Genomic DNA, 13,973 nt, shown 5'->3' with positions numbered 1-13,973 from the left:
ACATGTATCTACGACATTTTAAAGGTATATACTACACTCATTGCGGGGGTAGACTGAGTTACTACACCCCAGGGTGAAATACAAGGTGTCTGCATAAGTTTCAAGTATGATGAGTATGATACAAGATATTACAACAACAGTAGACCAACACTCAATGACAATATAACAATAGGCATATAACAATAGGCGTATAACAATAGGCTATAACAATAGGCGTATAACAATAGGCGTATAACAATAGGCTATAACAATAGGCATATAACAATAGGCTATAACAATAGGCTATAACAATAGGCTATAACAATAGGCGTATAACAATAGGCTATAACAATAGGCGTATAGCAATAGTCATATACTTAACATATTCCTTCGTTGAATCTGATTATCAAAGGGTAGTACACTTGATGTAAGATACACTTGATGTAAGTTAAACTTGATGTATGTTAAACTTGATGTATGTTAAACTTGATGTAAGATACACTTAATGTAAGCTACATTTGGCACACCTTATATCCGTATACCTATTGTATCTGTTGAAGCAGAGCTACATGTTAGCTTTAGGTCAATGCAATGCGCTTGAGCTGTGACAATTACATTGAAGAACCATTGGCCTATATAAAGATGACTGTTGAAGCATTAAGTCTTGGGCAGAGTTTCCGAAAACAAGCGCGTTCGGTGTATGTGCTATAACAGTGTCCAATAATAAACAGTTTTGAACAGTTCTCTGAACATATTGCACAGTTCTAGGGTCAGTAGTGCCCACATGCTAGACAGTCAAGAACAATGGTTAACATCACAACTATGTTGAATTTAACAATGGAATGGTATTTGAAAGCACAATTATCAATCCTCTAGATTCAACAGGTTGCATTTAAGAGCAATTGTGTGAAAACGAAGACTAAGTATAATAATTGTGTGAAAACGAAGACAAAGTATAATAATTGAAGATTAGTCGCGTTCTCAAATGCTCGCATGCGACCCAGCATCATATAAATGTTGATACCTTCTGCTTGTTTTGGTGCGAAATCAAACTGTTCCGGTGTCGGATGGGACGAGCTGGAGTTGGTGGCGAATTGACTGACGGCGTCTGAGTCAGTACATATATCACACAGTGATGTGACGACCGATGTGTACGAGCTGAATGGTGCTATCCAGCCTAGCGTCACGCTACCCGTGCTGGAGGACAGGATCTGAAGAAGAGAGAAACTGTCTAAAATTAAGGTTGTTAGGCACCGGAAGTATCACACTGACTTTTATTTATCTTTTGGTGGGGTTTTAGACCAACAGTAGTTTGGAGGGAATGATATTTTCTTTTATTTGGGGTTAAAACAGATGATACGCATGTTTTCCATGAATATGAAACAAGCGAGGAAAAACGCAACAACCAAGTTTTGACTCGAACCCGGGACCTCCGAACTCTCAAACCATTTGAGCTACGTGACCACCGGCGTTCAGCCCAGTCCAGTTCCGCTACATTCCTTTCTCCTTCAACAAATCATTTGACAACGAAGACACACACGTGGGTATTTAGTTGGGTATCAAATGTAAAACAAGAGGAAATATGCAACGACGAGACCGGGACTCGAACCCGGTACCTCGAAACTCCAGACAGAAGGTCTAACTATTCGAGTTGCCTGGCCATTGGCGTTCAGCGTAGTCCAGATCTGTTAGATATACATATGTACATACGCTTGAGGAGGTAATACAAAAAAAAAGGACTATATAAAAACCAGTATATATTATCTGAAGATTTAGGGGAACTTACCCTCGGTGGGAGTGGTACTGGAGCCGGCGTGTTGTCCGTGGTCCAGGGCTGGTACACAAGATCAAGGTAACAATGCATTCTGGCCGTCTGCTGGGGTGTGAAGTGGTCGATACAAGCGTCGTCTGTAATGAACCAGATGTTGTTCAAGCAATAGTATCACATCTATATCTGGTCTGACGTATATCAGTGTGATTATCAATAAAGAGGCAACAAACGTGGAGAAAATATCGTCATACTAGTAGTAAACTTTATTTGTTTTACAAATATTGCAAGACAATTAAGTTATATCAACTGATATAAATCACTCTTGTTGGCCTTGATGGAACCGGTCTTACTGTGGTTACTGTGGGAGGAAACCGGAAAACAAGAGAGAAAAATCCACGTGGTCGAACAGATGACCCCAATACCCTTTCCGCGTTCAATCAGTGAATCGAACCCCGGTCGCCTTGGTGAGAGGCAAGTGCATTACCACTGTGCCACTCGATCAACCACATCTGTGCTTGTAATTCACATTGGAAAAGTTGGAATATTTTCCTCAGACCTTTGGCTATGATTTCATCTATGCTTTGACACAAAGTAATAATTAGTAAATGTGTAGCATTTTGCTTCAAATATATTACAAACGCATTTATAATATTGTCCGTATGTGATTTGATTCCCTGACTTTCAGATTAAGCTATAACATAAGAAGAAAGGTTCACAAAATCAGATATACTAGGGTTCCTCAGACTATTGAGATTTAGCATTTAGAGACTCGGGTGTCGCCGTGACCTAGATTTGTATGTCGGGTGTCGCCGTGACCTAGATTTGTATGTCGGGTATCGTCAATGAAGCAGAATACACTTACTCTTTCGAAACACCTGGTCCTACTCACTTTGTACTTCTCCATGAATCCCCAAGCAAATCTGTATTTTTGTTTATATTTTGCCCATGTAAAATCTATTTTTACTTTAAATTATTGGTTTGGTTATCATGTTGGTATTCTTCGATGTTTCTCAAACACATTTGTGACTATGGGTTTTTAGTTAGCAAAATTAAGGTTTATTGACGACACTGAAGCGGGAATGGTGTCTACCTTAAAGGTGTCTTCTTGTATACTGAAAAGTATGTGTCATTCAAATTCACATGAACCATTTTTACCATACCATAATTACCGTAAGTGTTAAACCTCAATAACACAACTCCCGTATACTTAACCCTACCCTTTATCTAAAATATGTTCTAGTGGAGCAGTCGATGATAAATTATATAAAAAGAAAAAAAGTGTGACAATTCTGGACAGCAGGAAATGCATACTTAAGGCGTGTCGTAGTCTGATATCAGCACGTGCTAAAGGGAAGTGGGGATACTAACATTTAGAGAACTTAATGGTACTTATTTTCATCTAAAGTTGGAGCGGCGGCGACATCATCTGTATTGATCATACCCCGTCGGTGACAATGTATGTAGCCTCCAACCATAATCACTTTGCACTCTATAAACCGGTAGAACAGCCGTCAAATTTTATGAATGAATCTGGCTGGTGCATGGTATATCTCAACCGTCCGTCTGCTCCCCGACGGATACTAGCGGGCAAAAGAACCTACTGGAAAGGGCAGATTCGTTTTGCATTGAAGTACGCATGTCGAGCTAACGTGATTGCCGTAAAATTCGGACACCAATTATCATCATATTCAAACACTATTCCGGTTATGGAACATATTTGTACGAATATAATCAAAATGACTCATATTGGCCCTAGTCTATCTAACTCTCATTTTGTATAGAGATCGGACAAATTGAAAGAGAGAAAAATATCAATTTTGCAAACCGGATGACAAGATTGCATTAGAATTAGCAATACATGCAATCGTATGGCAGTTCGTTGGTTAAGTCACAGCATTTTGTCACACGGCCACCACCGTGACACATTGCCTTAAACGTCATCAGGATGTAATAGACACTAAGAACATGGCGCACGTGCCGTTGTTATGCATACTTCAGTATAACCAGACACCCCTGCCATCCATTTGTCTGTGTCAGATACTATTTATTGCTCACAAATAGAAATCTCCCATATTATTGTCTTGTAACTGTTACAACTCAAAAAAATGCAATTTCCGAATGTGAATCATCTGACCTAAAACTCCCCCACAAAACCTCGTCTTTACCACCTACTTGAAATTTATTGACGTAACTAATGCAAATCAACGTCTAGAAGCCAACTGCAGCATAGGCGTATAGATTTAAAGATACAAAGCGTTTGTCAAATCCAACATTGGGAATTGGCTCCATACAGAATATAGTTATAACGCATGACCAACTAAAAATAGAAAAAAAATAAATAAATCTGAAGCATTGTCATTACAGCCTAATGCATGTAACCTGTATTTAATTTTTTGTAAAGCAGATACATTAAGATGTGTTTACAATTAAACATTTCCGTCAACAACGATCTATTTTTGGCAGCGAATTATTTTTGTTCCTGTCGTTGGGTGGTCGATGCTCCCCGTTCTGCGGACGCGGAAATGATGACCTTTCTGATGAGTCAACTATCAAATGACATTATCTGAATAGGCAAAGGCGATATCTTCACTCAAGGAACTACACCATTCCTGAAGTCGAAATATTTACAAATCACATGTCCATGCAATTTTTCTCACGTTGTGAGGATTGTATAAACCAATAAGCGTCTACGTCATAGCTTTCGTTTCGGTTGATTTTTACTCTGATAAATATCGTTAACCTCGCAATCAAATAATTCCTTCACTTCTATCACTACCTATTATGCTATAAATAACTGCTGGTGTTGGCCATACCTGATTTTATAAATAAAGTACAAAATGACATATTATGTTAGGAATCTAATGACCGCTCAACCGAAACGACTGATTACTGTCATAGTCGATCGGTCAATATGTTGCCACACAGAAAATGTTCAGTGTGTAAATTTGTCACGTGATCCCTCTAAGAAAGCAATCCCTGTATGATAGCTGATGAAGGATTGGTCAGGATTCTGTACTCAAGTATACAAATACTCAACAACCAAACATCTTAATTGCTTCGACTAGTGGACGACCCTCTGCACATATGAATACATTTACATTTGTCTGGCATTTTCACTATATAGTCTGTTTGAGAGCTCTGGCATCGATGTACGTTTAAATGCCATGCAGCAAGCGCTACACTTATCAGCGTATTGATACAACACAAACCGGAACTACAATATCCAGGATAATTAAGTTTAACGACTAATTATTTTGTCTACATTATTTGTTATAAAAAATATGCCATTTGCGCATTACGTAGATAATAAAATTATTAATAAAATTGAGTTTTCTACCATTTTCCATGTGCTATTTTGTTTGACAAAAAGCACGCGACCATGTTCCGGCTGTTCCAACGAAGAACAAAAAATCATAAATACCATACAAAAACAGTTCAATACTTAAGTGATCTCCCAAAGGGTCTGAACAAATAAAGAAAATTTTAAGTATGAATAGAGAATGATATGTTATATAGACAGGATCTCGCCCTCAGCTATAGGTATGAATGGAGAATGATATGTTATATAGACAGGATCTCGCCCTCAGCTATAGGTATGAATGGATAATGATATGTTATATAGACAGGATCTCACCCTCAGCTATAGGTATGAATGGAGAATGATATGTTATATAGACAGGATCTCACCCTCAGCTATAGGTATGAATGGATAATGATATGTTATATAGACAGGATCTCACCCTCAGCTATAGGTATGAATGGAGAATGATATGTTATATAGACAGGATCTCACCCTCAGCTATAGGTATGAATGGAGAATGATATGTTATATAGACAGGATCCCACCCTCAGCTATAGGTATGAATGGAGAATGATATGTTATATAGACAGGATCTCGCCCTCAGCTATAGGTATGAATGGAGAATGATATGTTATATAGACAGGATCCCACCCTTAGCTATAGGTATGAATGGAGAATGATATGTTATATAGACAGGATCCCACCCTTAGCTATAGGTATGAATGGAGAATGATATGTTATATAGACAGGATCTCGCCCTCAGCTATAAGTATCAATGGATAATGATATGTTATATAGACAGGATCTCGCCCTCAGCTATAAGTATCAATGGATAATGAGATGTTATATAGACAAGATCTCGCCCTCAGCTATAGGTATGAATGGAGAATGATATGTTATATAGACAGGATATCACCCTCAGCTATAAGTATGAATGGATAATGAGATGTTATATAGACAGGATCACCCTCAGCTATAGGTATGAATGGATAATGAGATGTTATATAGATAGAATCTCGCCCTCAGCTATAGGTATGAATGGAGAATGATATGTTATATAGACAGGATCTCGCCCTCAGCTATAGGTATGAATGGATAATGAGATGTTATATAGACAGGATCTCGCCCTCAGCTATAAGTATCAATGGAGAATGATATGTTATATAGACAGGATCTCGCCCTCAGCTATAGGTATGAATGGAGAATGAGATGTTAAATAGACAGGATCTCACTCTCAGCTATAGGTATGAATGAAGAACCTAAGAATTGTTGTATTTTACTTACCTAACCATTGTTGTATTTTACTTTCCTAACCATTGTTGTATTTTACTTACCTAACCATTGTTGTATTTTACTTACCTAACCATTGTTGTAATATACTTACCCAACTTTTGTGGTTTTTAACTAACATAACTTTTGTGGTATTTTACTAACCTATCTCTTGTGGTATTTTACTAACCAACTTTTGTGGTATTTTACTAACCTAACTTTTGTGGTATTTTACTAACCTAACTTTTCTGGTATTTTGCTAACCTATCTTTTGTGGTATTTTACTAACCTATCTTTTGTGGTATTTTACTAACCTCTCTTTTGTGGTATTTTACTAACCTCTCTTTTGTGGTATTTAACTAACCTCTCTTTTGTGGTATTTTACTAACCTATTTTTTGTGGTATTTTACTAACCTATCTTTTGTGGTATTTTACTAACCTCTCTTTTGTGGTATTTTACTAACCTCTCTTTTGTGGTATTTTACTAACCTATCTTTTGTGGTATTTTACTAACCTATCTTTTGTGGTATTTTACTAACCTCTCTTTTGTGGTATTTTACTAACCTCTCTTTTGTGGTATTTTACTAACCTCTCTTTTGTGGTATTTAACTAACCTATCTTTTGTGGTATTTTACTAACCTATCTTTTGTGGTGTTTTACTAACCTATCTTTTGTGGTATTTTACTAACCTCTCTTTTGTGGTATTTTACTAACCTCAATTTTGTGGTATTTTACTAACCTAACTTTTGTGGTATTTTACTAACCTAACTTTTGTGGTATTTTGCTAACCTATCTTTTGTGGTATTTTACTAACCTATCTTTTGTGGTATTTTACTAACCTCTCTTTTGTGGTATTTTACTAACCTCTCTTTTGTGGTATTTTACTAACCTATCTCTTGTGGTATTTTATTAACCTATCTTTTGTGGTATTTTACTAACCAACTTTTTTGGTATTTTACTAACCTATCTTTTGTGGTATTTAGCTAATCTAACTTTTATGGTATTTTACTAACCTTACTATTGTTTTTCACAACACAAGGGACTTGTAAGTCGTGGGACAACATGATGAGTGGTGAAAGAATATCGGGATATCAGCATACCGGTTGAGGGATATTGGGACGTCAGCATACCGGTTGAGGGATATTGGGACGTCAGCATACCGGTTGAGGGATATTGGGACGTCAGCATACCGGTTGAGGGATATTGGGACGTCAGCATACCGGTTGAGGGATATTGGGACGTCAGGATAGCGATGGATATTGAGACATCAGGATAGCGATGGATATTGGGACATCGGGATAGCGATGGATATTGGGACATCAGGATAGCGATGGATATTGATGGATAAGGATAGCGAAGGAGGGATATTGGGACATCAGGATAACGAAGGATATTGGGACATAAGGATAGCGAAGGAGGGATATTGGGACATCAGGATAGCGAAGGAGGGATATTGAGACATCAGGATAACGATGGATATTGAGACATAAGGATAGCGAAGGAGGGATATTGGGACATCAGGATAGCGAAGGATATTGGGACATAAGGATAGCGAAGGATATTGGGACATCAGGATAGCGATGGATATTAGGACATCAGGATAACAATGGATATTGGGACATCAGAATAGCGATGGAGGGTTATTGGGACATCAGGATAGCGATGGATATTTGGGACATCAGGATAGAGATGGATATTGGGACATCAGGATAGCGATGGATATTTGGGACATCAGGATAGAGATGGATATTGGGACATCAGGATAGCGATGGATATTGGGACATCAGGATAGCGATGGATATTGGGACATCAGGATAGCGATGGATATTGGGACATCAGGATAGAGATGGATATTGGGACATCAGGATAGAGATGGATATTGAGACATCAGGATAGAGATGGATATTGGGACATCAGGATAACAATGGATATTGGGACATCAGCATACCGGTTGAGGGTTATTGGGACATCAGGATAGCGATGGATACTGAGACGTCATGATAGCGATGGATATTGGGACATCAGGATAGCGATGGATATTGGGACATCAGGATAGCGATGGATATTGGGACATCAGGATAGCGATGGATATTGGGACATCAGGATAGCGATGGATATTTGGGACAAGAAGATATTGTTGATGCCTTATTAAAGTGGTGACCAAAGTGTTAGTTAGATAGCGAGACGATTTTCGTGTCTCTGAGTGTCTTACAAACTCTGGAAATGATGTTTTTTTGTGGATTGAATGCAAATCGGAAATCAGATTCGATGCTAAAGCATCATTACAATTGGAAATGAAAAGAAATCACATCATCCCAATAGACACTTCATGTACCTGATCAACCGTTTATCAAATAACTGAACAAAAATCATGATAATGTAAACTGTTAAAAATTCACGTCAAGAATCCGAATATTTATTGAACCTACAGCATCACACACTATCACAGGTTCGTTCCAGACGAACCGCGTGAGTCATCGCACACAGAAGCATGTATTAGACTATCGACCAGTATCCGCCACAAGATCCAAGCTTTCTATCACCGACCATCACCACGCTGCTGTTCGTTATTCCAACTTGTGGAATTCTTTGAAAATAAGTCTTATTTTTTTTCAAATCTCAAGTCTTATTTATTCTTATGCAACACAAACCCATCGACTATTTTTGACTTTTCATTTATACTAAAGGAGGTGTAGCATAGATGAGCCGTGATATATTTTTTTTTAATTTTTCAAATGCTGGTCCGTTTATTGCAATAAATATATCGAAATATTTCTTTTACCCAAGTTTGGCCGTTTCTATTTATTTATATCACTGCAGCGCACATATATGAAAATACGAAACTGACATTACTGCATTGCACCTACACATGTATATTAAAATACGAAACATATATTATCTCAAAATTGGTATTGACGCAAAATGATAAGTAGAACCTATCAAATCACCATGGTTAAGATTAAACTTTGGTATTTATCGTTTAAGCATATAATCACTAGCATGTCCATTTTTCATCAACCCTCTAATGAGTACTTCTATTATCGGAGAAGTGATTAAACTGTAAACAATACAGATGGCCGCTATACACGAAATGTAACGCACACCTCGCCCTTTCTGAACTAGACACACCTAAAGCGGTATGTACAAAGCGCGTGTCAGGTAACAATCTACCTGTTTGTATATAAATAATTCTAATTGTTTGCTCAATTGTTGAAAATAAATACGGCGGAGGAATTTACATATTGAACAATAGCATAGTTGTGCTTTTGAACCGTTTGATTTGTCATACGCATTAGAGTGTAATTATGAGTATAAAATACACCTTATATTGTACAGATATCGGCAGATAGTTGGGATACAAATAAAATGGCACACACACAACTAATCACATTGAGTTCGTTGCAGTTTTGTTGTTATCAATGGGTTTTTTTCACAAACATTTGAAAAATTGCCAGGTGGGATAAACGCCAGTTATATTTTGTCTTCCGCATTACATTGGAAGTGTGCATGACATAAATAGTGATTTGCCAAACTAAAGTGTCGAAAGACTCAGACCAATGATTAACACTACTCGTGTTTCAGTCTGGAAAGGAATATAAACCCAAGCTGATATTTGACCTAACTGTTTACAAAATTTATTAAACATATTAATCATATGATTCCTTTTAGTCAAAAATCAAAATTAATGGACAGAACTATTTATACAGAGAAGCGCGACGCTCATATTCCGGGGAGGAAAGGTGGATAGGGGATAGCGGATAGCGCGATCCTAGAGAATGTATGTGACTACGGATGTATATGTTGCTTACAAATTATGAAATGAAAGGGCCTTTACTATGTATATATTGGACTACATGTGTAAGCTTTAATTTCGGCACTCAACCAACAATTTATCCCAACATTGTATACATTAGATCAGAACCGTAGACAGAAAACGAAAAACAACAAAACATCATACACACTTGTATAAACATTATCAATATACTAGAAAATGTAAATATAAAAACAACGGCTATCATACTTTATCAATATACTAGTAAATGTAAATATAAAAACAACGGCTATCATACTTTACCCAAAAGAAATAACACTATATATACAGACTTCGGCCGGTTTATTCTCTTTATCTTAGCCAACAATTGTCAAGCGTCTTTCATTTGTCATGGAAATCATGCAAGGGAGAATAGTCATCTCTATAAACCGTCCTTAAATTAATGACCTTAGCTCTTGATAGGACGTGAAACAATACAGTCCCAAACCAAACCTTTCTATAGATGGAGTTTACTCTTTTCCATAAATGGAGTATTCTGTTCTCGATATATTTCTTTTTTTTTTTTCTTTGAGGGGAGGGGTGGGGGTGGGGAGTGGGGTGGGGGTAGGGGGGGGGGTTACCCTGGGAAATTAAGAATGTATAAATAATCTCTAGCAATTAGAGTGGGGTGGGGGTAGGGGGGGGGGGGGTTACCCTGGGAAATTAAGAATGTATAAATAATCTCTAGCAATTAAGAACCTTCACAGAGTCTCAAAGGTGAAGGGCAAAACTTCCAGTTCAGTCAACGGTATGTGGATTTTCTTATGGAAAATAAAAACAACTGTTTGAGGTCTGTAATTTCGAATTCAATCGCAAAGATATACCTTGAAAGTAAACTTGATAGGAAGAAGTATAGACTTACTATTCACGCAAAAAAGAGACATCTTTCTGGTGAAAACTTTGAGTAAAATAAAGCATTTGAAGTACATTAACCTTTTAAGAATATTAAAACACTGACCTCCATAACCCATATAGTTGGCGAAGGGCGTGTCAGTGAACGCCGGTATACCGCATGACTGATGTGCCCAGTCCGGGTCACGGCAAGCTGTGTTGTTGGGCGTGGGCAGTGTGTCCGAGCAGAGGTCACCGAGTTCTATCGATGGTTCAGTCTCCAGACACGAGTCAGAACAGTCCATTTCGGACACACCGTGATGTACGTGCCACAATCCAAGCACGTGCCCAAGCTCGTGAACCAAATTCTTCGACCGTCCAAGAACGCCGAAATCTTTTGGATGGACAACCACTCCACCTATAAAATGAATTGCACAATTTGTTTATTTTCGATTGTGGGTGTCTCCTACTATTGAATATACGGTACAAGTGTTGTATATACAACTGAATTTAAAACGCTAACCGCGACATAGGTTTTTAATGATATTTTGTTCTGTGTATACGATAATTTCACAGAAAAACAAGACACAAAAGGAAAGAGAGGAATGTAATACCATACAGGGCTAGCAATCTATGTCACAACGCGGTTATGTTTTGGGTGAAAAGGCGGCCATGTTTTCCATGTTATAGGTGTGTACGGCTTTGCGATATACCCGAGGTAATCTACCCAATCAAACCCTATGCGAAATAGATAGGATGATACGTATCTTCGCTATGTTTGTACGGGTTCCGTGGAGTCTTTCTTTTTCACAACAATGACCTCTACAGATAACTACTATGGCCAACTTTCCGCCGAGGCGGTACAAAATGGCCGCCTTTGCACCTTAAACACAACTGGGTGATGACGTATATTGCACCTGCAATAGAGTTGGAATATGGTAGCTGTTTTTCAAGTGCCCTCTCTACTGAGTCCATAGTAAAATCACGCCGGACCCTTCAATGGGTCGACGGTAGCGGGCTGAAGTTAGCACCAAATTCCAATCCCCAATCCGGATTCGTTATTCGAATCTCTATTCCGCTGCTGGCAGCAGAATCGTTATTCGAATCCCCAATAAGAAACAAGAGGTCCATGGGGCCTGTATCGCTCACCTGGTTGGATTTGACCAAATGTCAACATAATGTTCATGTTCAATTTGTTAATACACATACTCTCTAAGGGACTGAAAGGCCCTATGGATTATTTTTATAACCTAATTGTGTTTGAAGAAACTAAGTCCCTTAGGGTGGGGAAAGACCCTTGGGCCTATTTTTACATCAGAATTGTGTTTATCCCTTAATGTCCAGCGATGTTATACATAGCTATAGGATGGAGGGTCACAATAACCATTTATGCAAAATCTGTTCCCCTTTCACCAAGGATGTTTCTGACCAAATTCGGTTCAAATCCATTTAATACTTTATGACTAGGAGTGATATAAAGACAGATCTCTATTTCCCCTATTTGGCCCCACCCTTCAGGCCCCTTGGGGGGTCAGTAAAAATGTATACAAACTCTGTTCCCCTTCTCCCAAGGATGTTCCTGACCAAATTTGGTTCTAATTCATTCATAACTTTATGACTAGAAGTGATTTAAAAGATTAACCCTATTTCCCCTATTTGGCCCGGCCCCTCAGGCCCCTGGGGGTTCAGAGTAAAATGTATACAAACTCTGTTCCCCTTCCCCCAATGATGTTCCTGACCAAATCTAGTTAAAATCCATTAAAAACTGTATGACTAGTAGCGATTTAAAGACTAATCTCTATTTCCCTTATTTGGCCCCGCCCTTCAGGCCCCTGGGGGTTCAGAGTAAAAATTTATACAAACTCTGTTCCCCTTCTCCCAAGAATGTTCCTGACCAAATTTAGTTCAAATTCATTTATAACTTTATGACTAGTAGCGATTTAAAGGATTAACCCTATTTCCCCTATTGGGCCCCGCCCCTCAGGCCCCTGGGGGGCCAGACCAACCGCTTATACAAAATTGGTTCCCCTTCACCCAAGGATGCTTCAGACCAAATATGAATCAAATCCCTTCATTTCAACAGAAGAAGTAGGATTTTAAAGATTTTGCTATATTTCCCATATTGGGCCCCGCCCCTAAGGCCCCTGGGAGGCCAGACCCACCGTTTATACAAAATTGGTTCTCCTTCACCTAAGGATGCTTCAGACCAAATATGAATCAAATCCCTTCATTTCTACCGAAGAAGAAGGATTTCAAAGAATTTGCTATATTTCCCCTATTGGGCCCCACCCCTCAGGCCCCTGGGAAAATTGGTTCCCCTTCATCTAAGGATGCTTCAGACCAAACATAGATCAAATCCCTTTATTCCTGCAGAAGAAGAAGGATTTTAAAGAATATGCTATATTCCCCTTTTGGGCCCCACCCCCAGGCCCCTGGGAGGGCCAGACCCATCGTTTATACAAAATTGGTTCCCCTTCACCCAAGGATGCTTCAGACCAAATATGAATCAAATCCCTTCATTTCTACAGAAGAAGAAGGATTTTAAAGAATTTGCTATATTTCCCCTATTGGGCCCCAACCCTAAGGCCACTGGGGCCCAGACCAACCGTTTATACAAAATTGGTTCCCCTTCACCCGAGGATATTTCAGACCAAATATGGATCAAATCCCTTTATTCTTGCAGAAGAAGAAGGATTTCAAAGAATTTGCTATATCTCCCATATTGGGCCCCGCCCCTCGGGCCCCTGGGAGGCCAGACCCACCGTTTATACAAAATTGGTTCCCCTTCACCCAAGGATGCTTCAGACCAAATATGAATCAAATCCCTTCATTTCTACAGAAGAAGGATTTTAAAGAATTTGTTATATTTCCCCTATTGGGCCCCGCCCCTAAGGCCCCTGGGAGGCCAGACCCACCGTTTATACAAAATTGGTTCCCCTTCACCCAAGGATGCTTCAGACCAAATTTGGTCAAAATCCACTGAGTAGTTTAGGACTAGTAGCGATTTAAAG

General features: G+C 38.7%; 1 protein-coding gene across 1 annotated transcript in view; it reads right to left on the bottom strand.

Annotated features, from left to right (window-relative positions):
- Positions 1-13,973, bottom strand: part of LOC117343225 (pappalysin-1-like) — a 74,708-nt gene that overhangs the window by 40,621 nt on the left and 20,114 nt on the right. The window contains exons 4-6 of the mRNA XM_033905567.1: positions 11,090-11,380; positions 1,766-1,887; positions 1,004-1,190 (exon numbers count right to left, since the gene is read on the bottom strand). Of these exons, the coding sequence (XP_033761458.1) occupies positions 1,004-1,190; positions 1,766-1,887; positions 11,090-11,380 (600 nt within the window). The remainder of the gene's footprint in view (positions 1-1,003; positions 1,191-1,765; positions 1,888-11,089; positions 11,381-13,973) is intronic.

The sequence above is a fragment of the Pecten maximus genome, chromosome 2 (assembly GCF_902652985.1).
Source record: "Pecten maximus chromosome 2, xPecMax1.1, whole genome shotgun sequence".
In the NCBI taxonomy this organism is placed as follows: domain Eukaryota; kingdom Metazoa; phylum Mollusca; class Bivalvia; order Pectinida; family Pectinidae; genus Pecten; species Pecten maximus.
The sequence above is the reverse complement of the archived record's forward strand: the minus strand, read 5'-3'. Positions and strand labels throughout refer to the sequence as shown.